At 55.6% G+C, this 27,976-nt stretch overlaps 1 protein-coding gene across 2 annotated transcripts; it reads right to left on the bottom strand.

Annotated features, from left to right (window-relative positions):
• Window positions 1-29: 29 nt before the first annotated feature.
• On the bottom strand, window positions 30-27,976 carry TANGO6 (transport and golgi organization 6 homolog). Of its 2 annotated transcripts, XM_048515975.1 has the most exons (18): window positions 27,735-27,976; window positions 25,750-26,402; window positions 24,209-24,325; window positions 23,733-23,883; window positions 23,025-23,161; window positions 21,706-21,868; window positions 21,061-21,143; window positions 19,697-19,809; window positions 18,574-18,750; window positions 16,102-16,228; window positions 13,815-14,006; window positions 13,038-13,157; window positions 11,942-12,442; window positions 10,617-10,674; window positions 8,981-9,109; window positions 5,536-5,687; window positions 2,802-2,915; window positions 30-421 (listed from the first exon to the last, which is right to left on the bottom strand). In XM_048515975.1, exons 1-18 carry the CDS (start codon window positions 27,805-27,807, stop codon window positions 245-247), a joined length of 3,237 nt encoding a protein of 1,078 aa, XP_048371932.1. In that variant the 5' UTR covers window positions 27,808-27,976; the 3' UTR covers window positions 30-244. The 2 variants fall into 2 exon arrangements, with proteins under 2 accessions (XP_048371932.1, XP_048371933.1); XM_048515976.1 differs by lacking the exon at window positions 11,942-12,442.

Raw genomic sequence — 27,976 nt, 5'->3', positions numbered from 1 at the left:
GGACAGAGACCCAGGGTGTCCACAGGAGATGGTTTTCTCAGTCATGTTTATTGCTGTAGTCAATACCAGAAGTAGCCACCACGTTGCTGCCACTCCGTGCCCCAAACAGAGGCCGCAGGAGCAGAGCTCCAGACCAACTGCTCTGACATCCGGCACCCCAGCCTGCAAGGCCAACCCCCTCCACACACACACATACACACACACACACACACACACCCCCCCCCGTCTGGTCCCTCCTGCTTGTCTAAGGGAGGATCACAATCTTTTTCTCCAAGGACTGAGGTGGAAACAGGAAGCGCCTCATGATGGCATCCAGCTCCTCCAGCGCCAGCTGTGCGTGCAGCACGGTGACCTCGTCTCGCTCGCACTGCACCACAAACTTCAGCAGGCGGTACAGTCCTAGCAGAACGTCCTGGAGAACCTGGGGAAAGAAGGCCACAGTCAGGGCCAGGCCCGTCTCCGGAGCAGCAGCAGCAGCAGCAGCAGAACAGCAGCAGCAACTCTCTGTCCAAGCCCCACTACGCTTAGCGATGGCTGCTACCCTGCCCTTCAGCCCCACTGACTTTTCTATCATGCAGCCACAGGTAAGAACATAAGAACAAGCCAGCTGGATCAGACCAGTCCATCTAGTCCAGCTCTCTGCTACTCGCAGTGGCCCACCAGGTGCTCAGGAGCAGCAGCAGCAGAAGGCCATTGCTTTCACATCCTGCATGTGAGCTCCCAAAGGCACCTGGTGGGCCCCACTGAACTAGATGAACTGTTCGATCCCGTATGTATGTTCTTATGTGCCTTTGGGAGCTCACCTGCAGGATGTGAAAGCAATGGCCTTCTGCTGCTGCTGCTCCTGAGCACCTGGTCTGCTAAGGCATTTGCAATCTCAGTTCAAGGAGGATCAAGATTAGTAGCCATAGATCGACTTCTCCTCCATAAATCTGTCCAAGCCCCTTTTAAAGCTATCCAGGTTAGTGGCCATCACCACCTCCTGTGGCAGCAGGCTGATCTCCACCCAAAGACAAGAAAGGCAGTGACAGCTCTCGAAGTTCAGAGAGGCAGAGACCTTTCCCAACTCCAGGGATCGATCCTGTGGCTGCATCAAGGATTCCCCTGGAGACTAAAAAAAACCCCTTTCTTGGAACTGGGTCTGGGGATGAGACAGGACAACGTTCTGAGGCGCTTGGCCACCCTTGAGGTGCACGGATTCAACTCAGTGCTTCAATATGATGGCTGAGACCAGGATCAGAGCAGGTGATCTGTTCACCTCCCCCCCCCCTCCGCCCCACTGCAGCACGGATAGACCTGCCAAATCTCCATTAAGGGAAGGAACCATTTTTCCAGTGGAGGAATTCACCTGTGCCTTCTGTGTTGCTCTCTCTTTCTCCAGTGTGGAATGCAATGATCCCACCAAACCTCAATGCAGAAACCCCGGGACTCACGGGTCGCTCCCGTGGGCTGACGGGGCAGAAAAGGGACCTTCCAAGCCCTGCTAGAGGACTACGGGGCCCCTTTGCTGGGCCTGGTGCTGAGAGGCAGCTGCTTCCGCAGAGACAAGAGCTGCCACCCAAGAAAAGGGGAGGGCAGCGACAGAGGAGGGGGGAGGGGAAAGGGCTGTTAGGTGGAACAAAGCCCTTGGAATCTCCAGAGGAAGACGACAGCCGGGAAGAGGCCGGGAGAATGCTGAAGGACAAAAGACGTGGAAAGGAATCAGGCAGTGGCACGCGCAACACAAGCAGTGGCGCCTTTGCCCCAAGCCAGCCTTTCTGACTGGGCCGACACTTCATTCATTGAGGTTATTTGTTTCCTGCCTGCAGGGGCTCCCTAGATGTGTGCCTTATGCTGCGTTGTGCATAGAGATGGGCCAAACAACTCTAGAAACCTTGGCATGGATAAGGGCCATAAAATATTGGCTGCATATACATTTTCTAGTGGGATCCAATAGCTATATTCCCTCTCTGTTATCAGATCACTTTATTTCAGAATGGTATACTTTGATCTTTAGAAAGGTTGAAGCTATCGGTTTCCCCTTGGAATCACTCCTTATGCTCACAAAGGTGGAAGCCTTCAGACTAGTTAAGAATAGGCTCTTGGATCTTGATTTTCATAATTTGACTCGTGCTGCCAAGACAACCTGTTCTCCGACTACATTATTAATCCCATGCAAGCGTGGAATTATGGCAGCATATCGTCGTCTGCTGATTAATCCCACCCAGAGGAGAGCCTTGGCTACTGCAAGATGTAATGTGCTGCCATCAGCTCTGCTGGAGGGAAGATTCAAAAAGAGTTTGTTCATGTGATATGACTACGGTTGAAACACTTGACCATTCTTTGTTTCTATGCCCTAAATACAATAAGATACGCATGAAAAACATGAATCCCATTTTCTTGCAATGTTCTCAGTGGCATGAGTGTTATAAGATACCCAATCTCCTGAACAGCTCTGATGTGCTCTTTTGTGAAACTGTTGCAAATTTTATACTGGAAATTAGTAATTTTAGCAATTTTAACTGTATTTCTTAACCTTGTTTTGTTTAAAAATTTTGTCCTGTTTTATATGCCAATAAAGGCTTGTGTTGTTGTTGTCCTGCCTGCAGTGATCGCGGAGGCAGATCTCCTGGGTGGTCGCTTCCAGTGGCGGTGCTCACCCGGCCTCAGCCTCAGCCTCTCTCTACCTCTTGGGCCCTGCTGCAGAGGCGCTGCCCGGACACAGCCCGGCTTTGCGCTGCCCAGGGGAGAAGAGGGCCAGGTTTTCTCCGCCAGGGCAAGAAGGCTACTCCCTTCTGCTGGGAGGGAAGAGGAAGGCTCACCTGGGTGGCGCTCTCGCTGAGGCCACGCAGCAGAAGCACCACTGCCTGGACCGCTGCTCTCCGCACTTCCACCTCGCCATCAGACTTCACGACGGCTGCCAAACATGAAGTCACCTGCAGGGCAGAGAGAGAGAGAGAGACAAGGGCCCCATTCAGGGAATCCTAGAGTTGCAGGGCGAACCTAGAGAACCCGTGGCAAGAGCCACCTCCCCCAGCAGCTGCTTCCACAGCTGAACTGCTCTTACTTAAAACAATTATCCCCAATGTCCAGCTGGTACCTTTCTAGCTGTCATTTGTACCCACTCCTGCCAGACCCTTCCTCTGCTGCCAACAGGAAGAGCTCCCTGCCCCCCTCTAGCTGACAGCTAAGCATCAGTGCAGGCAGAACATACTGCCCTGATGTGGGGGTCTCTGGCCCTTGGAGGGAGCCACACAGCAACTACAACTGTGAGCCACAAAGCCCTGTGCCAGCACAGGCAAGAGAGCACGGGGGAGCAAGAGTCAAGGGGGCAGAATCACAGCTTCTTGGCTTCGTGCTCCAATGAAGAACCCGGCACTGAAGCAACCTGGAAGAACGGTGTGTCCTGCTCCTAGCCGTGGCAAGGGCCTGCAAAGGTGGATACCACGGGAAATGGGAACCCCAGAGACTCCTTTCTATGTAGCAGGACTGGAGCCTCTCCTGTCCCTGAGAAATCCAAACTGCAAGTTCTGTACTTGCTACCTGCTGCGGCTGCCCATTCACACACACACCCCTCCCTGCTTCCCGCCTGCCTCGCATCCATCCTTTGGCTCAAGGGCACTGGCTCCCCCTCCCCTCCCCCTCTGCAGCTACTGCAGCAGCTTCTGCTGAATCAGCTGGCACCCAGCCTGCTGCAGAGCCAGAAGCTCCCCTCCCCTCCCCACATCCACGCACACACAAGTGACTTGAGTTCAACACCAAACCATTTCTCTGCTATGGAAAGCAAAGGGAGGGAGGGGGGTAGGGAGGGAGGGGGGTCTTTAGAACAAGGCAGGCAGCAGGAATGCCACCAAGCACAGCTCCTGAGGCCCCCCCACGACTGAGGCTGTCTGGCAGGCCCTTGAAACTTGGCCTGTTTCTGGGACTGGGCTGCCTCCCATTTCCTGCTGCCACCAGCATGGCAAGTGCACCCCTGCATGGCATGAATCCCGGGACGTGTGTGTGTGTCTGCATGCGGTGAGGTGCCGCTAACCTCAAGTGCCAGGCTGGCTTCTCAAGCCAACTGCTCTCAGTCACCCTGAGCACATCTCTTGGTGGAAGTGAACGCACGCTCACAGACAGGCTCTAGTCTGCAAGCAAATGTGGAAAACCAAGAAGAAAAACAGGGGTCACTCCGGATTAGCTGAACGTGAGACCCAGGAATGAGTGTGAAGTTAAGCTCACTCCCTCCAGCCCCTTGAAGATGCCACAACGGTCATCATTTATAGAGCCACCCTCTCAACATCTCCATGCAGAAGCCCACAGGACTGAGCGGCCAGCCAGTTCTCAGGTGCCTCTCTGGCCGGGGGACCTGCAAGTGCATGGCCAGACTTGTGCTGGCCAAGGGAAACAAACGCAGGCGTTCAAGTCTGAAGCAGCTCCTCCGGGCTCCCGGGCAGGCAAAGCCACTTTCCAGCTCCCCAAAAGGGCAGGAGGAGGGGAGAAGTCGTCCTTGAGATGTGGTCAGTGTTGTAGGTCTCAGTGCTGGGCTAAAACACAGAGGTGGACAGCCAGGAGGGAGGCTGGCAAAAGTGAAGAAGGGTTGGTTTTTATACCCCCTTTTCCTCTGCCACCAGGAGTTTCAAAGTGGGTCACAATTGCCTTCTCTCCCCCGACCCCCCAAACTGGCACATTGTGAAGTGGGTGGGGCTGAGAGAATTCAGAGAGAATTGTGAGTAGCCCAAGAAAACCCAGCAGGTTTCCTGTAGAGGAGCAGGGAATCAACCCCAGTTCTCCAGATTAGAGTCTGCTGCTCTTCCCCACTACACCATTGCTGGCTCTTCAGATGCACAGCTGGGGACACACACACGCACGCACACACCCCAACCTCCCTTGGCACCTCCAATCAAAGTGCTCAGAGCATGAAGTCATGAGACTCCCATCGGTGGAAAAGGGGAAGTGATGGCATCCAGAGGTCCCTGCAGCCTCCTGTCAAAGGAAAAGGGGCCCGTGAAGATACTCCAGGCAGAAACTGTGAGGGCTCCTCAGGGGCCACGGAGAAGACCCTGCAAATGGAAGGATCCACAGCTGCCCCCACACAGGCACGTTCTCTGGCGTGGCTCCCACTGGGGAAATGGTCAGGGATTCTCCCACAGGCGTGTTTTGCGAGGGGGGCAGGACTGTTGTGTGGGCCGCCACTCAGCACGGCCACCCTCTTGCTCCTGTTGCTTTTCCTTCAGCTTCCGTGATGCCCTTTTCTGCATACTTGGATGACTGGTCTGATGCTCTGGCATCGCCTCATCTGCCTCGAGCCACAGTGGGAAAAGCAGGATATAAAACACCCCAGGAGAGACGCCAAAAGTTGCAGCACGTCCAAGGACACCCTGAACCGTAGCTTTGCCTCCACAGCAAATCTCAGAGGCTCCAGATTTCAAGATGGGAAGTGGAGCCCTCTACTACCACCACCACCACCACCACCACCACCACCCCCGCCCCCGGAGCCCCTGGCTGGGAGGCCGAGCCCCAGCAGCAGCAGCAGCAGCCCTTAGAGTGGGAGCTCACGGCTAGGATCCGTACCTCATGAACCACGGAGCCAAGTTGAAAGTGAAGGATCTGGCACAGCTCTCCCAGGTTGGACAGACTGCTGGCTCGGAGGGTGGCATCGTGATCTCTTGCTCCTTGCAGAAAAACGTGGATCAAACGGTCTCTATATGAGAAAACCAAGTCTCCTGCAAGAAAGGAGGACAGAGGAAGGCCTAGATCAGCATTGTCCAATCTCTGGAGCCTACAGCCACCTTTGAAATGGAGCCACAGCTTGAAGAGGCGGAGCCAGCCACAAAACGGTCGTCCCAGGTGAGCTGCAGTCACACAGGGAAGACCCCGGTGCTGTGCTGGCAGCAGCAGTCAAAACAACCCTTTTAAAAATCTGTGCAGCCAATCAGAATCCTTACTGGGCAGAAGCTCCAGCTGACCCTGCCTGCTGTCCAAAAACACCTGGGCAATAGAAGGGCTGTGCATGGGCACCAAGGCATCCATGGGCTCCCCGGCGGATGTGGTTTCAAGCCCTTTCCCTGAGCTTTTTTCTGGACAACATGGAACCACCTAAGTGGGGGCGGGGAGAGCGTACTCCGGTCTGGGCAGGTGGGGAGAGGGGTCTCTCCTTTCCCAGCTTCAAGCAGCGCCGCCTTGCCTCTAGCAGCTCTGGAGAAGGAAGCAGCAGTCCTTTGTGCAGAGGCAGCAGCTGAGTCCAGCGGCTGCAACCTTGCTCACAGTGCTTAGTTCCCAACCCCTCACAGGGCCACCTGCCTCACGGAGAATGGGTCACTGCGCACGCGGCCCTGCCAATTGTGGCAAGGGCTTTCTAGGCAGCCGCCAGTCAGTCACTTTCCCAGGTTCCACGATGCTTCGGTGGGCACGCCTCTGTGGCTCTCTGCACCAGGATGTCTTTATGTCTACTACATTCATATCCCAGCCTTCTGCCTGGCCAGAGTCACCGTGAGAGTGCAGCCATTGCAAAAAACAGCTGATGCACAAGGCGGCTTCACGTGACCCTGGTCTGAGTAGCCAACATGCCCTTGATGGACTGAGGACCGGACTCAGTAGAAGGCAGCTGCGGGGGTCACGCCAGGGCCTCTGGGGAGGTGGCCCCCTCCCTTCCCCTCCTTTCCCCTGTGGCCAGAGCCTCGGTGACCCCAGGAACCCCTCAGCGGTTATTACCCAGGCCTGAGCTGCAACCACCATTCAAGCTCCCATCACCCTCTCCTTGCTGAGGGCATCAAAGCTTACTTGGTTTGACCCCCACCCATGGGTGCCCTCTTCCAGCTGCTGGGGGCAAATGGTGAGGAGGAGGTGGAGCTGGCCCCTCCACCGGCGGCCTCTGGGTCAGCACTTCCTCCCCTGATCCTGTGCCAGATGCCCCTCCCCCCCCCCACCGCAGAGAGGGGCAAGTGCCTTGTTCATGCAAAAGGGGGTGCCTGAGTGCCAACTGCTCCAGCGGTCGAGCCAGGAGGACCAGGCCCCGCGGCAGGTTCTCACCAATTCTGAAGCAGCTTCCCTCCCACAGAGCAAGTTGCTGCAGAGCACCCGGCAGTTCCCCCGGAGGGGCAGCGCGGCTCCCCACGTCCTGACAAGCAGCAGCGCTCCTGTTCGGCGCCCACAGAGCGGAAGCAAGACGGAGCTCCGAGGAGAACTCTCCTGCTGCCAGTCCCCACGGCGGGCTCTTCCGAGACAGCTCTCCTTCAGCCTGGACCCAGGCACGCCAGGCCCACATGCCAGCACCTCAGCCCAGAGTGGGCTGACCACACAAGCCCCCAGATAGCCCATGCAGGGGGTGGGGGCGGGAGGACACCCTGAAGAGCAGAGGAAGCTGCCGTGTCCTTCTGCCTCCAATTCTGATCCACATAGTAGAATCAGAGAGGTTGATACCAGGCTGTAGGCTTTTGGCAGACAGCAGATGTCTGGCTGGGCCAAGTGCAGACTTTCAAGAGGCACAGAAGCAGGCAGAACGGAGAGAGCAAGAATGCAGCCACATCCTTGCTGTCCCGCTCAGAAGCCGTGGCAGGCCGAGGGCGCCCAGGAGAGCCAGATCCTCCTCCTGATGGGGCTGATGGGGCAGCAGGGCAAAGGGCAACAACAGGGCATTCGCTGCCTGCTGGGCGTTCCCTCTCACAGTCGCTGAGCAGAACCCACCAGCCTGAGACCTGTGGCTACAAGGAGATCACTGGATGCAGCAGGAGTCAACAGAGAGGCTGCTGTGAAGCTTGCTGGGTCTACCTCACAGGGTTATTTTGAACAGGGGATCCAAACCTTGTCCTGCCAGCTTCTTGTACTGTAATGAGTTTCTAATGCCATCCAGGGCATGCACCAGCCCTCCCTCGGCCCCCCAGCACAATGTAGGGAAGCTTAATAGGGGCTGTCAAGAGGCATCATCAAGAAACGGAGGGCCAAGAAAAAAAACAAGAGAAGAGAAGCCGTGGGGGAAAGCGGGGCAGAGAGTCCCTTCCCTGCGTTGGGAAAGGCAGGACAGCAGCCTCTCCCCCTCCTCAAGGCATTCCTGCTGTGGGGAGGGGGAGGAGCAGGAAACACACGGGGAGGGGGGAAGGGAGGGGCTGGGAGAGAAAGCCCCGGCACACAGGGAAGCAATTATGCTATTATCTTTCAAACAAGGGCTCTCAGCCAGCGGCAGCAGCTCCCTCCTGAGAGCCAAGGGCTTTCCAGTGGATGGTGAAGAGATTCTACCTGCAAAGACACGTATTGTTCAGGGGGAACCAGGACATGGAGGGAAGGCAGGTGACCCGGATGGGCCTGAAGTGGCTCCATCTCCCATCTCTCAAGGCAGGGGGGCAAAGAACAGGACGCAGATGCTCGCCGGAGCTGAACTGGTGTCTTTGGCTCAGGGCCAGTTCCCAGAATCACCCAACGGGCCCAGTGTGGGACAGTCTGAAGGGGGTGGTCCTGAAGCGCAAGAGTCCAGCAGCCAGTGCTCTGCAGCAGACACCCTTAATAGCTTGGCCATCAACTGTGGAGTCAGCAATTGTGAGAAGCATCTGTGGAACCTCCCCCAAGCCCCAGCCCCGGGGGTCTGATCAAGGCTGCCCTAGTAGCCCCTTTGCCCATCAAAGGAGTCAGGGGGTGGGGATGGGGGTGCCCAGATGGAAAAAGAGCGGGACCAGGGGGCCATGTCATGCAGAGCTGGGCTTAACCCCCTGCAACGCCCAAATGCTGCCCTGGCCCTGTTGGGGAGGGGGTGTGGGGGGGGGAGAGCAGAAGGGCCAGGAGGCCCCCACACCACTGGCAACAGGTGGCGGGCAGCAGTGGCCTCCGTCATCTGCCCAAAAGAGCAAACCCTCTGCCATTGGAAGCTTCCAGTCTTTTGCAAAGTTCGGCACCCCAAGCAGTGAAAGTGTGAAGCAAAAGCTTCCAATGTTGGCGAGACCCCCTCTCTGAAATGAAGACCCCCAACACAGCACAGCACAAGGGACCCGCTGCCGGAACGGCTGAGATGCTGGCCCCACACACTCACCCAGGCCCCGCGTGATGCGCATGAGCGCTTCTCCCACTTTCATCCGGGCTCCTGGGGGGCCGCGCTGGTACTGGGCCAGCAGGGGGGGCAGAACTTCTTCGGGGAAAGCATCCGACAGCAAAACCACACCTGGAGGCCGAGAGAAAGAGGAAGCCCAGGTGTTACTCGCGAGGCCAACTGCGAGGCCCCAGCGGTGCAGAATGGAAGGGATGGACTGTGGAGCCCCTTCTGGCCTCTCAGGGCCTGCCTAGCTTTAGGAGGGAGCCTATTCTGCTGGTCATGGCTCCTGATCCAGACCAGGAGAGAAAAGAGGCTAAGCACTGGAGAGCTCTGGGGAAGCCACGTGGAAGGCCACTGCCACGCCATTACGCTGGCCTTGGCTCCAGAGCGGTTTCCAAACTCCAAGCCCTGGAATTTCCCTCCTGAGGCTGACGCAGAGATTGGCTTGCCCAAGGCACCCGGCCCTGCACGTAGGCTGTCAAAGAGCCATGCTGGCATTAGAAAGTGGCATAGAAAAGCTTGCTCCGTTTGCACAGGGCAGAACTGGCAAAGAGGAGCAGCCCTGGCAAAGCAGCGGGGCCTGCAGAGGCACCGGGGAACCTCCTGCACCAACCAGGAAGCACAAATGCCCGCTACGTGCAATCAGACTGACCAAAATCTGTCCTCTTTCTAAGAACTGACTTGCAGAGCGAGGACATTAAAAACCACATTGAGGGAGCGAGACGTTTTGGCTGGGTGGGCCGGGGGCACGGAGCAGCTCTGCCTGCACCAAGCTGTGAGTCAGTAGCAGGAACGGCACGAGCAAGACTAGCTCTCTGCTGAAAACAAAAGATGCTTTCCTTTGCTGGAGCAGGGAGGAGAGCGCCTTCTCTGGGAACAAGGAACCTGCCCTGTATGCCTCAGAGCCGTGGGCTCTGCTTCTGACGCAGTCTTCCTCCCGCCCCCCCAACAAAAGAAGAGTCTGCTGTGTTTCTCGGAGCTGCAGGGAGGATGGAAAACGTGCACCTATTGCAGAAGATGGGAAGGGAAGTGCGTTTCTCCTGGAGGGCCCTTCCTTCCCCTGCTCGAGCCAAGGCAAGCCTGGGATGGAGAAGCTGGCAGCCCTGGCGGCGGCCTTCCCTCTCCCTCTCCCTCGCCTCCCATCGTCAGCTTCTTGCTGGCACAGCTCACATCAGGCAGAGTTCCAAGGTGCCATTTGCAGAGCTGCGCAGCAAGTTGAGGCAACACCTCTGCAAAGGAATGTGTCAGAGGGGCAGCACTTTCCCATTCCTGGGAAACCTGTCGATTACCCCCACTGAGCATCCCACTCGTGGCAAAGCCTCCCTCCCTCCCTCCCTCCCACCACAACACAATGATCTTCAGTATGTGGCTGAAGAGACGCCGTGGCAGCCACTGACTCTGCCTTGTGTGGCAGCTGTTCTGAGGCTGGGCACACCACACCGAGTCAGAATTCCAAAGGCGCCCAAAGGCTCAAAAAGGGGGGGACTCCTGTTCTGCCAAACAACTTTCCCAGGAGATGTTTAGTGGGGGTTGCCACGTAAGTGAGGGTGGGAGGTTGGGGGGGGGGCTAGGCAGCATGTAGCACCTTTAATTCTCACTAAACCGCAAGACAAAGAACCAGATTTCACTCACTCACCTTGGATAGCAGAAAGATAGACAAAAGAATCTTCGTGGTCCAAGCCTTCCACAAAAACCTGTAATAAAGACCCAAGAATCACCATCCACAGAGGATACTGGTTGAGAAAAAGTGCAGAGAAGGGCAACGAGGATGATTGAGGGACTGGAGCACCTCCCTTATGAGGAGAGGCTGCAGCGTTTGGGACTCTTTAGTTTGGAGAGGAGACGTCTGAGGGGGGATATCATTGAAGTCTATAAAATTATGCATGGGATAGAAAATGTTGACAGAGAGAATTTTTTTTCTCTTTCTCACAATACTAGAACCAGGGGGCATACATTGAAAATGCTGGGGGGAAGAATTAGGACTAATAAAAGGAGACATTTCTTCATGCAACGCGTAATTGATGTTTGGAATATGCTGCCACAGGAGGTGGTGATGGCCACTAAACTTTAAAAGGGGATTGGACAGATTTCTGGAGGAGAAGTCGATCTCTGGCTGCCAATCTTGATCCTCCTTGATCTGAGATTGCAAATGCCTTAGCAGACCAGGTGCTCAGGAGCAGCAGCAGCAGAAGGCCATTGCTTTCACATCCTGTACGTGAGCTCCCAAAGGCACCTGGTGGGCCACTGCGAGTAGCAGAGTGCTGGACTAGATGGACTCTGGTCTGATCCAGCAGGCTCGTTCTTATGTTCTTATGAGAACTTGGCATGTTCAGGCCTGCATCTTGCCAACCCCTTCCAGAGTTCTCTGTGGCCTCCCAGAGAGCACCCTGGGCCACAATCCCCAGTTCTGCTAATGGGAAGTGACTCTGGGCTCTGTGTCCTTGTCAGCAGAAAAAAAGTGTCATTGAAGCTTTGGAGGAAACCATTCCCCAGCTGTGTGCTTGGAGAGAATAAAAGGGATTCACCCGTGGCTTTTCAAGGGTTTCTCATTCATGATTAGAAGCCACCCCCTGATCCAAGAGGCTGCGGATGACGCGAGAGACCTGGAAAGGCACCGTGGCACACCCACCAGTGGAGGGTACACAGTCTCCAGGGAAAAACAACAGAGAGAGAAAGAGATCCCTGCTTCCCCAAAGGCCACAAGATATCTCCTTTCTGCCGGTGCGCTGGGGAGCAAGAAGGCAGAGGACCAGCGGGAGTTCCCTTGACCTGCTAACTCTGCCTCGCCAGTCTCACCTGCCCCGACAGGGGGAGCTATGATTCCACTTACAGAGCTCCCCTGCCCCACCAGTCCCCTGCTGTGAGTCACAGGGGCTCCTACAGAGAAGGCACCGGTGCCGAAGAGGACGACCAAGGCCAGCCCCTTGCCCATTTGCCCAGCAGAGAGCTGGGACTCTCTACCTTGAGCAGTTCCTCCTGAATCTTCAGCGCCTCGGGGTCCCTCTGCTCTATCAAGCGGGAAAGGCTGCGCAAGGCAGCGGCCCGTGAGGGGATGTCAGGGTCATAAGCTGACAAGAGGAGCTCCTGCAAGGCTGGGGAGCCTGGGAGATGGTCTGCAACTGTCCACCCAGGCGCAAGCCTTCCAGGGGCCGAGGGAGCAGGACCGACGGCTGCTCTGCTCTCTTCTGGCATCTGGGGCAGAGCTGCCTTCCCTGGTGGTCGCTCTGGGGGCTCTTGGCTTATGCCAGTTTCCGCCTGGCCCACCGTCTCCCCCGCAACTCTCTTGCCCAGAGTGTTCTGAGCCGCCAAGCAGACGCTCTCGGGGGAAAAGGCTCCGTGCGTGCAGATAGCGATGCGCAGGTCAGCGGCCAGTTCCTGGATGACAGGCTCCGGGTGCAGGCGACCGACCTCCTCCAGCAGGGGCACCAGTTGCTTCAAGGTCACAAAGTCAGCCGACTTCAGCTAGAGGGTGGGGGGAGAGAGACAGCACTGAAAGCCTCTCCTCACTGCTGTCCCAAAGGCCAAGGGATCCGGAGCCCCTCCTGAGAATTTCCCCCTGGGCAAGGGGGAGGATGAGCCCGGGAGGAAGACAGGCCTTTGCTATGGTGACCGTTCCAGGCAGAGGTCGACCTGACAGTGGAGATGACATCACGCCCCAAGCTGGCAGGTGCAAAAAGCAGCGGGGGTGGGGGTGGGGGAGGGTGGGAGAGGAGCTTCTGTTTCCGAAAGCAGACAGACAGTGAAAGAGGGTAACTGGGATGGATAACCTATGTGGCATCATGCCAGGATAATTCTAGATGAAGACTCTCAAATGGGCAGGCACTGGTGTCCCCACCTCCTGACCTAGTGGGGTCTGCATGGTGAGCTCCCCGTGCAGTTGTCTTCCTACCCTGGGAAAGTGGAATCCAGCAGCTGCCGGGCCCTTGGAAAGCTGTCTTCCAGGAGGGCACCCCATGGAGCCACTGCTTGGAAGGTGCGGCTTCCAGAAGGACCCTGGACTTGTTGCCAGCAAGGAACAGCAGCAGAGAGCACCCTGGCCCATCCACAAGCAGCTCACCTGCACGGCCCCTCCGAGGATGGCAGCCACTAACCCCATGGCCATGCTCAGGGTCTGGGCCTCCACCGCGCCTCCACTCACACAGGCCCGCTGCAAGGTTGCCGCCACAAACTCCACAACCTACACGGAGAGAATCAGAAAGATTATCCGGCCGGCCCACAGACAACCCCTGGCAACGTAAGGCGCGCTTTCCCGAGCAAGCTTGGCAGAGTCACCAAAGGCTGACATGTAGAATCAAAATGGAGGATCCTCCTGTTCAGTCACCACAGCCCCACACCCCTGGAAAGAGCTTGGGATCGTTCAGCAGGCCAGTGGTTTCCTCTTAGGTACTGGGCAAGGCACCCACCAGTAATGACACGCTGCTACCTCCTGGCCTGGAGATGAAAGAGAGGGTTTGTCCTTGACATGGACTGACAGCTCTCCTCCAGCTGATGCCAGCCCCCGCTTCCTCAGGGTGGTCATGAGGAATGGAGTCAGCTTCGCCCACGCCCCCTCCCCCGCCCCAGCATGATCCGTCCCTTCTTACAGCGGCTAGCTGGATGGCCTGAAGACCCACAAGAAGGGGCCGCATCCCTCTCCCGTGGGTCATCCCTCTGCAACTGTCATTCAGAGGGGGGCTGTCACTGGACAGAGAGCTTCCCTCATTCCCCACCCCACTTCTGTCTTGGTCTTTTCCCAAGGGGTTCAGAGTGGTCTCCCTCCCAACCCCAAACCTGGCCGCTGCCCTTTGCACCATCCTGCAGGGATGCCCTTTGCACCATCCAAGCCTCAACACACCTGTGAAACGTCTGTGAACAGGGCTTGCGAGGAGCTTTCGCACAGCATGGCCACCAGCTGCAGCACACGCAGCTGTCTCTCTTGGGGTTCGAGAGGCTGGTTGCAGCACTGATCCAGACTGACTGAACTCTTGCACGAGAGTAAAACAGAGTCCGTCTTGGGATCCCCTTGCCCTGCCAGCTGCGTCAGTTCCTGCCAAGGAAGGAAAGAGGAAACAGAAATAGGATGAACCGGGTACTTCCTGCGATTGCTCCCCCAAACTTCTCCACAGAGAAAGGGCCAACAGAATGGATAAACCAGCAAGTTTGGGTTGAACGTGCTGGGCTAGATTTTCAGGGGACTCTGCTTGAATGTTTAATATTTTCAGCCGTCAGAAGGAGATCTATATTTCATTTTCTTCATTTCCACCCCACTTTTCTCCCCAGTGGGGTCCCAAAGTGACCGACAGCAGCACTCCCCTCTCCTCCATTTTATCTTCACAACAACCCTGCGCAGCTGAGAGAGGTCCAGAGTCACCCAGTGACCTTTGATGGCATTAGTGAGGATTCAGGCCCAGGTCTCCTAGTCCAACACTCGTAACCACTAGAACCGCGGAAGCTCCCTATCTGGAAATATTAAATAAACATTTTCTTTATTTAACAATCTGATGACCTCACAGTCTTGGACAATTAATTATTAATTAAATATGAATCTAGCATAAGGTTGCTGTTAGCAGCACGTACTGTGTTTCCCCGAAAATAAGACAGTGTCTTACATTAATTTTTGCTCCAAAGATGTGCTATGTCTTATTTTCAGGGGATGTCTTCTTTTTTTTTGTTCTGTTCGTCGGGCATGCTTCCAAACAAAAACTTTGCTACGTCTTACTTTCGGGGGATGCCTTATATTTCGCACTTCAGCAAAACCTCTACTATGTCTTATTTTCAGGGGATGTCTTATATTCGGGGAAACAGGATACATCAATGTGTATCAGTCTTGCTTTATCAGTCTTGCTTCACTTTTATAAAGGGGCTATACAAATAACCAGTAGGCGCGTGCACACTTTGACGCTACACGAGGAGCAACGCATTCTGCAAAGTATGGTTTTGCACTAAAAGTATATTTTCCAAAAAAAAGACTTTTTACTACATAATAAACCCAGCTAACATACTGACGGCAGAAAAAGCCGGAGGGAGCAAGGGGAGAAGGGGAAGAGGAAGCCGCCTTTCCAGATGGGAGGTGATTAAAGGCCACAACCCCCCTTTTGTGACATGTCAAATGCAGGGCAGGTGTCAAAACAGCCCTAAGGAGAAGCCAAGAGTTAACCCTTTCCATCCCTGCTGCTCCTCAAGAGCCCTTGAGCCATGAGCACGCCGTTATGGTTCCAGGGAAGGAAGCTAAGTCACAGGGCCTTCCCCAAAACAGAGGGCTGCCATCCACATGCCAGGAAAATGCAGCATCCTACTGAACACTGAGAGCAATAATAATCCTTAGGATCTGTATAAGGCTTTCAAACACTCCAAATCTTGACACACAGCCCCACAAAACCACCCAGGATCATTACCCCCGGATTCCTGACTGGGGGCGTGGGGATGTTGAGCCCCGGGGGCCTACCTCAGGACACCAAACAAGTTCACTGCAGAAGGAAGATGTGATTTGGAGCCCAAGGATGCCTTTTGTTGTAGGGGACTGGCTAACTCTGCCAGAGAGCCTGCCTTTCCGCTGACAAAGGGCTGGGACCCTCCTCCTGCCTTCGCACTGCAAGATCTCTTGACATCAAAGCCGCTGCCTCGTCTCCACTGATCCATCCGTCACCCAGGGCTGCCTCCTTCAGAACCCAGAACCCATGCTTTGATGGCATCTTTACAGTGCAAGGAACTGAGATCCCTGCTGTGAATGACACTTCTGCCTGCCTACTTAAGCAGAGACTCTGGGAAGAGCGTAACACCCTGCCCCCCTCAGCTGCCAAGAAACCTTTCAGACTCTGCCATCCTGCGCCTCAGGGGGGCCCCTTAAAACAAGCAGGTGGGCTGCACGCACTATTTGCATATCACAGCTCCGGGTTCCACCCTGGGAGAAGGCCCTGTGGAGGCTCTGTGGCTTCCGACACCTGCATTTGGCTTGCCAGCATTTCACACCCCCACCCCCACGCACGCACACACACAAACCCCTGTGCCTGCAGGACAGCAGCTCCTTTCCTGAATCAGATCGCCCATGTGGGGCACCCTCCACTTTTACAGGAAGACTTCTCGGCCTCAGGAAAAGTCTCTCCCCTGCTGACTTCCAGCCCCTCTCTGCACAGCCGTGTTACCTTCAAGCAACGGAGCAAGAAGTCTCCGGCCAGGCCGCTCTCGGGGCTGCCAGTCAGCAAGTCCACCAGCTGCTCCAGCTGCCACTGTTCGGAGGAAACCTTCTGATAGAGCTCCTCCTCTTCGTCCCTGGGAAGACAAGAGGCAAAGGCCTTCCTCAGAGGGAGGCTGGGGAGCTCCTGGCCCTGCCCTGCCCCTCTGTGTGGCAAGGTCCAGCCACAATCCAGGAGGGCCCTTTTCCCTCCTTCCCTGCTGCTGCTTGACCAGAGGAGGGACCAAGACCCCGCAATCTGATCCGAGCAGGGCAGCCTTGCATCTGAACAGGGGCCACAAAGCCAGCAGCTTCCCACAGATCCTGTGTGGAGACAGGAGCCAGCAGCAAGGAGGCCATGCCGCAGCAGCAGAAGAGCAGCACTTTATGGAGCCCACCATGACAAGCTCATGTGCACCCCATCCTCAGCAGGGAGGGGCTGTGGCTCCACGGTAAAGCATCTGCTTTGTATCCAGAAGGCTCCAGGTTCAATCCCTGGTACCTCCAGCTGAAATGATCAAGGAACAGATGACCTCAAAGACCCTTTTCTGCGCGAGACCCTGGAGGAGCCACTGCCAGTCTGAGGAGCCTAAACTGACCCTGACGGACAGGTGGACTCATTCAGCATAAGGCGGCTTCAAATGTTTCTATGCATACACCCAAGTCTGGCCCAGTGGCTGTGATCTTGAGCTATGAGCCAGGAGGCCCCAGTCCAAATCCCACCTCTCATTTTATTATGGCAGCTTCCTTTCTTTCGTGGTTATGCTCACCACAACTGGAGAATGTCTGCAAAGTCCTCTGAGCGCCTAAGCTGCACAAAACTGCCCGGTATTAATTGTGAAGAGGCACAAGAGGCCAATGCTGGGCTGCAAATCTGAGAAGGAATCTCTCTGCCGTATTACACTGAGGAAGGCCCCTGGAGCAGCAGCAGGGGCCTCACTGCAACTGCAACACACACAAGGGTTGGGTGCGGAGCCCACTGGAAATGGAAGCGGTAAGGAAAAGCCAGAGCAACATGTTGCCTTCTCAAGGAGGCATCCGATTGGCACCGGCTTCCTCCACAGTTTGCATTTTACCCAGGGACTAGACAGTGGCCCTTCGGGACGCAACACACAGGAGCCCCTCCGGGTGTTTTGTCACATTTTCAAAGAGTGGGATGCAGCTGCCTGACTCATCCAAGACCCCACGATGGGTTTCCCATCCACAACAAACTCAAACTCCAGAAAGGCAGACATAATGCTGGCTGCTGGGAAGGGGGAACTCTCGAAAGCCGTTTCACTCCCCACTTCTGATGAGGTTCAGCTGACATGTGCTGACTCAGTTAAGAGCCTTTGAGGACCACAAACGAAGCCCTCCATATTGTCGAAGGTTTTCACGGCCGGAATCACTGGGGTGCTGTATGGCTTCCGGGCTGTATGGGGTGCTGTGTGGCTTCTGGGCTGCACAGGTGCAGGTGAAACGTCAGGAGAGAATGCTGCTAGAACACGGCCATACAGCCCGGAAACCACACAGCACCCCAGAAGCCCTCCACAGCCTCAAACTCTCCTGTCTGCAAGAGCGCCTCTGCCTCTATGCTCCACAGCGACACCTTCACTCAACAGTGCAGGGGAAAATGAACAACCGCCTTCCCCGCTGCGACCTCCTCTTGTGGAAGGTTCCTACTCCGCTGGCTTTCCATAAACTATGCAAAACTGAATTATTCAGGATGGCTTTTCTACACAGACAATAGGGCAGCCCTGTACAAAATGGTTCACAAGGGTACTTGGACAAATTACTAGCCATTGTGGTCTACGCTGCTGTGTATCGTTTGCTGTAATTTGAATCCTGCTATGTAATTTTGCATTATTTAATGTGTCATGTTAACACTGATGCTTTGCTTCAGTTCTGTTCCTTAGACTTCCAGTTGCTTCTGTAACCCAAGTGTTACTTCATTGTTTATTGAATGCCTTCTCATCTTGATTATATTGACTCGTTCTGTATAACCCCCCCCCCCTTGAGTCTCAGTGTGAGAGAGATAATGTAAATAGAATACACAGATCAGACAGGGATGCTCCCGACCCAGACCTCATCGGGCATGGGAAGCTGGGACTCCTGTTTCCCGGCTGTACCCACAAGGTGATGCATTTGATGGTGTGCTTCCTTATTTAGATCCAGCTCCTCCCCAACTGGGACTCCAGGTGGCATTTTTCTTCCCCCTCCATTTTCTCACACCAACCTGTGAGGTAGGCCAGTCTGAAAATCTGCGACAGGCCTAAGGTCACCCAGCAAGCTTCTGTGGCAGTAAAAGGGATTCGAACGTGGTTCACCCAGAATCCCCCACTCTATCCACTGTGCGGCTCGACTCACACACAAAAGGGGCTTGGGAGTGGCCTGCCGTCAGATCACAGCATCCGCAAGATCTGCCTGCAGCAATGCCAACCCGGCCAGCCGCTCGACTCCTCACCTGGCAGCCTCTCGGATGGCGATCACGGCACCCCCTTCGCTGGCTACCCGAAAGTGGCAAAGCGGGTGGAGGAAGCGGGCGGCCCCTCCCAGCCGTGCCAGGCTCTCCAGGTCGGACAGGGCCGCTTCCCTCTCACTCTTCTCCAAGAACCACAGCAAGATCTCCCGGCAGGGGCCGCTGCAAAAGAGGAGAGCCGCGAGGCAAGGGTCGGCTCAGCACCTGAGCACCATCCAGTGGGGGGTGGGGGTGGGGGTCTGGAAATGCCCCATCAGATTGGTGACACCTCCACTTTCAGGAAGGGGGCAGAATTCTGGGAGCTTTCCTCCCCCCCGCCCCGCCCAACTGCTGCAGCTTACTCAGGAACAGGCAGTCTCGGGGCAGGAAGGAATCAAGGCATAATCTGGTCTCTCCCTTAAGCTGGGACCCCCGGGCCACCTGCAGGTCAGCCCAGAAAGATGTGCGGTCAGCGGTCCCCACCATGGTGTCCCCTGGCACCTCTCCCGGTGCCTGCCAAGGGCTTTGAAAAGCAGGCAGGGTCAGCAGAGGCTTTTGCCCAGCCGGGCTTCTGACTGGCAGTGCCATTCTTTAAGAGAAACCATTGCTTTGGCAGAAGCTGCCCCCACGGCACAAGGAGCTTCACTGTGGGGCCAGCACTGCATGGGAGACTCCTGTGGCAGCTATCTTGTGGAAGAATCCCAAGGGTGCTGACAGGCTCAGAAAGGCTGAGGACCCCGACATGAGGCCTTGCCAACTCATTCAAGGGCACTGCCCAGCACCACCACCATCCCCACACACACTTCATTCCTGTTTCTTAAAAAACCCTTCCCGGTTTCCTCTCCCAGGAGCAAGGAAGCCCATCCCCCCCTCCCCCGGCATGATCTGGCTGTCATGAATGAGCTGCCAAGAAGCAGCCTGGGGTCGGAAGGCCGGCTTCTGTGCCAAGCCAAGCACTGCCCTGCTTCTCGCCCAGCAGAAAGCACAATCCAAACAAGCTGCTCTCCGTGTGCAGCCAGCCGTGCGCCAGGCCTCCCAGCAAGGAGGTTTCTTCCGGGACACAGACAGAAGTTTTGATCAGAAGAACTCGCCCACAGAGCCCCCCTCCCCTTCCGGTCAGAATCCTCACCGCAAGAAAGAGACGTTTTGCTTGGTGAAACAGCAGAGGGAGAAGATGGCTCCCAGCACTGGCCGTAAGGAGCCCAGCAGCACGGCCGAAGGATCGTGCTCAGCAACGTACACCTGTGAAGAGCAGAGCGATCGCACAGGTGTGAAGCCAGGGAGAGGACAGGAAGCTCGCAGGAGACTGCCTTGACAGGTCACAAAGGTCAGGGTTCCTGGTGGCACAGGTAGCTGTCACAGACCTGAGCGTCAGGAAAACGCCAATCCCCACAGCACTGAGAACAGGTGTGAAGCCCACGCACAGCAGCTGTGGCCTGGCCAAGAAGAAGGCTCCCCCCCCCGGGGGGGGGGGATGTAGCCTATTCTTTTTGGCTGCCCTAATCACTTTGGGAGCTGGCCTCCTTCTCTCCCCAGGCACGGTCCCTCTCCCCTGTGCTGCTGCTGCTGCCCCACACAGTGACACCAGTGTCTGAAAGCAAACTTGCAAATTGCCTGCTTGAAAGATTCCCACCCCCACCCCCCCGATATGAAGACCACAGAGTGCTGGGTAAGCAGAACTATTCTAGGCAGGGCACGACTTCCCGTGGAGCAAACCATGAAGGGCAGCAGCATCCACCTGTGACAGCAGCAGTAATGATGCTCCATTCCTGCACGGAAGCCTCAGCTGCAGGGAGCGACACTGACTTCTGAGCAAGCAAAGGAAGCTCTGAATGGGCCAGGAAAGGCGCCTGCCTGAGGGAACCCTGCAGGGCAGAAACTGGGGCAAGGTCCAAGGCAGAGGTGCTGGCGGCAGGCCCCCCCTCCCCCCCAACTGTGTTGGGCCTGAGGACTCTCCGTGGTTTAAACAGCCACAACTACGAGCTGTTGGAAGCGGTGGCTAAATATTTAAATGGTGTTATTTTAACTCGCCAGAAGTTGTAGAGGCTGTTGTTATCTTGCAATGTTAATGTTAAACTATTTATATGCCATTAAAGGTATTTGAAATTGAAATTGAAGACTCTCCGTGGACAGAAAGCCAGTGCAGGGCCGTCAAAGAAGGGTCTCTCATGCTTCAAGGCCTCCCAAAACGGCCAAGGCTGCCACGCCTGGTTCAGAAGGAGAGGGCCTCTGGCCCACAAGAGCTTGGCACACCTAACGTCTCACAGGGGGATGCAGAGTAGCCGGCCCCTCTGGGACATGCCCCATTACCATCACAGGACGTCCCCGACATCTCCGGTTCAAGGACCACGCAGAAGGCCTTTGCCTGAGACCTGCAGGAGACACTGCCCAAGCAGACCAGAGAGACCGGGATAGACTGAGGGTCTCATTCAAACTCAGGCTGCTTCGTGTGTCTGCACACCAGACTTCCCTGCCCGCAGTTAGGTCCCCTACCTTAAAGATGCTTTCCACACAGCTCGTGAGTTCCTCCTCCTTTACCAGCACTGTCCCTGCTGGCAGGTCTTCCAGAGACAGCTCTAAGGAGGGCAGAGAAAGGGACCATCACAATTCTTGGCCTACAACCAGCCAGGTCCTCATAATGGAACACCCCCCGGAGCAGTCTGCTCGTGGGCCGTGCCGTTTAAAGTCACCCCGTCCTAGAGGGCCCATGTCAGACCTCAGAAGCAAAGCAGGGGTTGGCTTTAGGTAGGGTGCAGATGGGAGACCACCAAGCAAGATCAGGGTTACAATGCAGAGGAAAGCAACAGCACACCTCCTCTGTGAGTCTCTGGCCCTGGAAATCCAACAGGGTTGCCATAGGTCAGTTTCCACCTGACAGCACGTTACACACATACAATTTCAACTGACACAACAATGAGCAGAACAGTCCACTCCAAAAACTGGTCCCTGAGAAATCTGCCCATAAGCTGCTTAAAAGGGGTTTAGCCAGAAAAAAAATCCAAAAAACAATATGGCCAGTTAGGAAGTTGATGGGGGGGTGGGAGAGAGACATTCCTGACATGCGAGGACAGCACGAAGAGCTCCCAAATGCACCCGGTCCCTCTCCCGGCCTGCTCAGGGGAGATGAGAAGCCGTCACCTGTCCCGTCCAGGCAGCGCAGGAGCGGTTCCAGCAGGGGCCCCAGGAGATGCGCCTCTGCCTTCTGTGGGTGTTCTCTCGTCATGGTGAGCACCGTTGTGACTGCGACTCTCTGCAACTGCCGGGCGACAAGCTGATCCCGAATGAGAAGCAGCTGCAGAATCTGCAAAGGGATTCGGGAAACAGCAGCTGTAGGGAAGCGGCTTTTCTTGCCGGGATGGACGGCATCTCCTCCCTCTGCCAGTGGGACCACAGACTGCCCAAGGCCTCTGAGGCACGATAAGGGCAACTGTCAACAGTCAGCGACTGGCAAAAGGCGAGTCATGGCCATCGGGAAATGCAGACCTCCCTGTGACTGACGGCACCCCTGGAATCCCTGAGATGTTGGACTCAGGCATTCATGACGGCCCCAGGCCACCCACCCCCTGCAAAAGAGAGGACATACAGGAGACAGCGGGAGGAAGTAGCTCCGGAACTGGGCAAGCAGGGATGGGGCGACATGCAAGGATGCTGCTGTAACAATTGGGGGGGGGGGCAGTTTGAGCACCATCTCTTTTATGTTTAGGAGGAGAGTCCTTATTCATAGTTCACATATCTGGCAGAACCAACTCTTTTCAAATGATAACCTCAGCATAAGAACATGCACATTAGTAGACCCCAAGAGTTTTTGCTAGCCCTTAATCTCAGTCCATCCTAAGGGTCGGATCCTAACAATCTCTTCTGCTAGCTGAAGAACTCAGAACTTCCCCTTAATGCAACACCCTCCCACCCCCGACATGTCAGGGGAAAGCTCTTTCGGCCCGGGATAAACATCTTCACTAGTGGATTCAACCCATCTGTGACGCTTGCACAGCACACAACTAGCTCCTTATGAAGTTGGACAACCTTCTTCTGAGGTCACCAAGAAGCCATTCTTGCTCACCACAAGGAAGCGGGCAAAGTGGGGTGTGTACGTGTGTGAGTGAGTGAGTGCAGGACTGCAGGCTGAGCCAGCGCTCAGCTCTTTTCACAGTGAACTAACACTGGGCCGCTGTGGGGTAAAGGACAGGCGGTCAGACGGACTCGGCAAACCAGGGTTCAAGCCCCTGCTTGGTCACAAAGCCAACTGGGTGAGCTTGGGCAGTCACTCCCTCTCTCAGCCAGATCTACCTCATAGGGTTATTGTGCAGTGAACATGGAGGAAGGGTTATGAGGAATAGAGAGGAAAGGGTGTTTCTCCAAATGGAATTATGTCCGACTGCTACTCAAGTCGCCATCCACCTGCTGAACCAAAGTGGCCCTGACAGGCATCACAAACTGGGGAGAAGTGATGCGCATACCTGGGGGCACACCTGCCGGTAGTAATCTTCTAAAGACAGGGACTGCTGAGGACAAGACGAAAGGATCCTGGCAACCGAGTCACACTTCCGCCAGTCGGCCACCGCTGCCTCGGCATTGCTGCCCCCTGCTGCACCAGCTTAGAAGCAGGAGAGACAGCACAACACAACGTTAGGGCCCCAGAGGCAGGGCCCTCTGCTTCCTCCACACCTGAATGCACCCACTCTTGCCTTGGGACCAAGAGAAGGAGGGCAGGGGGCTCCTCAGATCTGGAAAATTCTGGGCAAAGAGAAACCAACACTAATAGAAAGGGGGGTGGCCTCAAATGCCCATCAACCATCTGGCAAAGGGAGTCAGGGGGCATTTTTCAGCGCATCAGCTCTGGCAGGAGCATGCAAGCTTTCCAGCTTCATAGCCCTCTTCATCAGGCAGAAAGGCTTGTGCAGAGCTCTGCAATTCCTCAGGCCACAGAGGCAAAGGCGCCATCTTACACACCCCGTTGCTTCTGCCCTTCAGAGCCAACACGAGCACGGCCACCGGGTGAACTCTGACCCAGACCCCCAAAACAGCCTGAAGGAAACCTTGAGGGGGAAAGGCCACAGGATTTCCAAGACTGCTGATGACGACCTGCCTCCAGTTGCAGAGAGAAGCCGATACGGGCCCTCCTCGAGCAGGTGAGATGGGGCAGCCGGGTGGGCAGGCTTACACACCTCCTGCCCCCTCCAGGATGCCACGGACCACGGCCTGAACTCCCCCAGGCCTCATCAGCCTCTCGGAGAGCAGCTGCCCACAGAGACGCCGAAGCCAGGAAGGAGCTGGAGCCAGACGATGTTCACCCTCACGCCCATCAGAATAAGACCCCTGAAAACGATACACAGAGTGAACTAAACAGCGTTCAGAATGTGGCGGGCAGGTGGCAGAGAGCGGTGCAGTCAAGCAGCCAGCCTGCCAGAGCAGGACCTCAGATACGCTGGCAGAAAGGGCAGCTCTTTCCATTTCAGGAGGCTCCCAAACAGGAAGGCCAAGCCGAGCAACCTGTCTTGCACAAGGTGGTCCTCTCTCCTGCCTGGTGTCCTCAAGCAGCACTGCTCTCCAGGTGCCACAACGACACCGAGTGCAGCAGATTCCCAAGAAGGCACCAAAGGCAAGGACCTCATCAGGGAAGAGCCCCACAGCAGCCCCCTACCTGTTTGGACCCTCCTTGAAGAATCAGCAGCTCTCGAACCACCAGCGGCTGGTAAACTCGATCCAAAAGGCCTTGCAACGCCTCCCTGCAGCGGGCACGCTCCTCTTCCGTCAGGCCCTGAAAGATCCCACAGTTGCTGCCTTGGGAAAGTTTGAAGGAGAGAAGAGCACCGCAGCAGAGTCCACTGTGGGGCTCTGACTCCCTCTTGTGGCCACAATCCACTGCAGAGCCGCCGGGGAGTTTTGTGTTCGCGATTTCAGCACCAAACAGATTTTCTTTAAGGGCAAAAGAGCTGCCACTTGAAGCTGCGAGATGAACAGCACTTTCCCTCCCCACCATTTTTCTACCCTCCCCAGGCTGCTTTGGAGAAATGCTACGGATTCTCCTTATTTGGCCCCTGCAGGGGTGGAGGGAGGATGCGCAAGAGGGATGGCAGGAACAGAATGGGTACAGCTGCCACTTCCTCTCCAACCACGACACGGCCCCCCACTGCAGCCTCCCAAAGGGATGGCCGTTTCTAAACAAGTGCCTAATTAAACAGCTATGATTAAATTAGATATAAAAACAGCCATTCTACCATCCACAACAAGAGTCATACAGGAAGCAACCGTCCCCCCTTTTGTTCCCAAAGGGAATGCCTCCTCCAGGACATCGCTGGGCACCCGGGGCAGCTTTCAAGAATAACAGAACAACCTTTCAAAGGCTTTTGCCCATTTAAACAGTAGGGCCATTCTAGACAGTGAAAACAATGTTGATTGATTCATTTATTGAACCAAACGGGCCAAATGCCACAACCTAGTTGTCACCTAGTTGCCAGGAGGTGGTGATGGCCACTAACCTGGATAGCTTTAAAAAGGGCTTGGACAGATTTATGGAGGAGAAGTCGATCTATGGCTACCAGTCTTGATCTGCCTTGATCTCAGATTGCAAATGCCTTAGCAGACCAGGTGCTCAGGAGCAGCAGCAGCAGCAGGCCATTGCTTTCACCTCCTGCATGTGAGCTCCCAAAGGCACCTGGTGGGCCACTGCAAGTAGCAGAGAGCTGGACTAGATGGACTCTGGTCTGATCCAGCAGGCTCATTCTTATGTTCTTATGTTCACTTTCTCCCATCTCTTAAAGAGTGCTTTTACACACATGCACTCCAGGGCAGCTTTTGCAACTGACTATTATTGTGTGAAATAACAAAATCTGTTTGCAAACCATCACTGAAATGCCCTGAAGGGGGACTGAAAGTGCACTGTTTAGCACGTTAGACAACACAGGCACAAGCCAATCAACAGTTAGCCTTCACGATCAAGGAACTCTGTCCCTGTACAGTCATAAATTATAATTTACATCATCCCATTAATGGGTGCAGCACTTCACAGAAAAACAACAGAAAGAGGAGCCTGTGGCGAGGAAAGCGATGTGCAATTCTTCCACCCGTAAGTGAACAATCCTGCAACCACTATTACAAAGACCTCTTTCTGGCTCAGCCGCTCCAGCGCAGCCTTGGCTGCCAAAGGATGCAGCCCCTAGAGGTATGTCCCAGCATACTCACCGTCCGCTCCTCCTGCGCTTTTATTTGGTCACCTTTCCTCCTCATGGGAACGAAGGCCAACTGGCACAGCCCCGCCAGGAGATCGCCAAGATGGCGTGTGAGAATGAGGCTGCCCAGAGACGGGTGCTGTGTGATCTCCAGTAGGATGGTGCAGGAGGCATAAAGCCGGCGCATGGCACTGGAAAGGCTACCAGGCGAGACCACTTGTTGAACCAGTGCACTGAACTCTGTCCTGTGTCTCAGGGAAAGGCCGACACCTGGCAAAAGATACGGGCAAAGGCCCAGAGTGGTCACCAGCTGCAGCGCTGCCTGCACAGTTTTCTCCTGAGAGATGCTGAGGGTGTCAGGGCTCAGAGGGGGAGCCGCTTCAGCCGCCTTGGGGTCTGGCGGAGGTGGGCAGTAGCCAGCCGCTAAGAGAACCATGCACCTCTTCAAGCACAGCAGTAGGAGCAAGACTTGGGCAGTGAAAGTCCAGGCCGTGTCTTGGCAAGGGGAAGCCCACCGCGCCTCCTCGTGGATCTCCGCTCTCAGCCTCCGCAGATCACCCCACTCAGGGTCTTGACTGAACTTCTCCTCCAAAGCAGCCACACGAGAGCTCAAGGATTCCAGCAGAGCTGCACTTTGGGTTGCCTGGAGGGGCTCTGAAGCTGTTCCTAGAAAGAAAACCAGGATGTGAGAGGAAGACTGGGATTGGGGAACTTGAAGTTCAAGTCCCCACTCTGGCATGAGTGACGTTGGCCATGAGATCTCTCAGTCTCACCTAAGGGGCAATAGAGAATGATGGGAGGCGGGCATAAGGGCATACTGGAGCGAAGCAAGGACCACCCATTCTCCCACCAGAGGGCACACAGTTTATCATCCGTTCCCCACATTTCTTGCAACTAGGAAAACAGTTGCTAGTTGCAAGATAGGCTTGAAGGCAGGGATCATTAGAAAAGAGACTGACACAAGATCGGCCAAGATGCCCTTATCAAGATCTTTGGAATACTATGTGAAGTTCTTACCGCCGTACCTAAAATAAAAGGTATGGCAGGACTGGAAAGACATTACAAAAGAATGGAAAGCAACACGATTATTACCCCGTTTCCCCAAAAATAAGACATCCCCTGAGAATAAGACGTAGTAGAGGTTTTGCTGAAGTGCTAAATATAAAGCATCCCCTGAAAGTAAGACATCGCAAAGTTTTTGTTTGGAAGCATGCCCATCGAACAGAACACCAGAGCATGCAGCTGTGGAGTGGAAAAATAAGACACCCCCTGAAAATAAGACATAGCGCATCTTTGGGAGCAAAAATTAATATAAGACACTGTCTTATTTTCGGGGAAACACAGTATATTGTTGAAGGTTTTCATGGCCGGAATCACTGGGGTGTTGTGGGTTTTCCCAGTTGTCTGGCCGTGTTCCAGTCGCATTTCCTCCTGATGTTTCGCCTGCATCTGTGGCTGGCACCTTCTCTGAAGATGCCAGCCACGAATTCTAGCCAAGCTATCAGGAAGAAATCACGACTAAACTAGTAACTAACTGGAAAACCCACAACACCCTAAAGATGATCATTTATTTGCAGATCCTGCCGAGTGGCCCAATGCAGTCAGCAAGAGTGGACCATCAAGAAACAACCCCGGAAGACTGCGATTCAAGAACCAGAACCAAGCCCTCTGAACGAGCCCCGCTGCTACTGCTGAGGAAGGAGATCTTAAAGCGGCCTCAACCCAGCAACGGGGGCCAACGTCTCCCCCAGCAGCAGCAGCAGCAGCTGGCACTCAGGTAGACTGCCCCTGAACACGGAGCCCTGCTGCCAGCGCCAGACCACGAGCCCCAGTGGCAGCTCTGCCTCGGGTGAAGGGGGGCGCTCTGGGGGCACAGGAGGGACCCCCGGGCGGGGAAAGGAAGGGCGGTCCTTCTTCCTGGCGGAGGGGCCGAAGCGGCCTGGAAAGGAAAAAAAACCAAGGTCCCGGCAGGACGCGGCTCGCAGGCCTCTCCCTCACCCGCGGCCCCGGCCGCCCACAACAGCAGCTCCAGCGCCTCCGTCGCCCGCCGCAGCGTCGGGATCTCGGCCATGGCAGCGTCTCCTCCCGCCGTCAGGCCGCCCTCTCAGGCGAGTCCGGCAGCACAGCCCGCGCCGCCATCTTGGGAGTGTCGCCGCTGCAGGTCGCCATCTTGAGAAGGTCCGGTCCGAGCCTTAAGGGGCTGGCGCCGCCATGTTGGAAAGGTCAGGAGGAAGCGCGCG

The sequence above is a fragment of the Sphaerodactylus townsendi genome, linkage group LG14 (assembly GCF_021028975.2).
Source record: "Sphaerodactylus townsendi isolate TG3544 linkage group LG14, MPM_Stown_v2.3, whole genome shotgun sequence".
Lineage (NCBI taxonomy): Eukaryota > Metazoa > Chordata > Lepidosauria > Squamata > Sphaerodactylidae > Sphaerodactylus > Sphaerodactylus townsendi.
Note: the sequence above shows the minus strand (reverse complement) of the source record. Positions and strands in the feature narration are given on the sequence as shown.

Excerpts from the sequence above, each read along its gene's own strand:
- TANGO6 (XM_048515975.1), bottom strand. The coding sequence starts at position 27,807 with ATGGCCGAGATCCCGACGCTGCGGCGGGCGACGGAGGCGCTGGAGCTG. Across the intron at positions 26,403-27,734 it reads GTGGGCGGCCGGGGCCGCGG|GAACAGCTTCAGAGCCCCTC; the intron begins GTGAGGGAGAGG and ends TTTTCTTTCTAG. Across the intron at positions 422-2,801 it reads TCAGCGAGAGCGCCACCCAG|GTTCTCCAGGACGTTCTGCT; the intron begins GTGAGCCTTCCT and ends TTCTTTCCCCAG.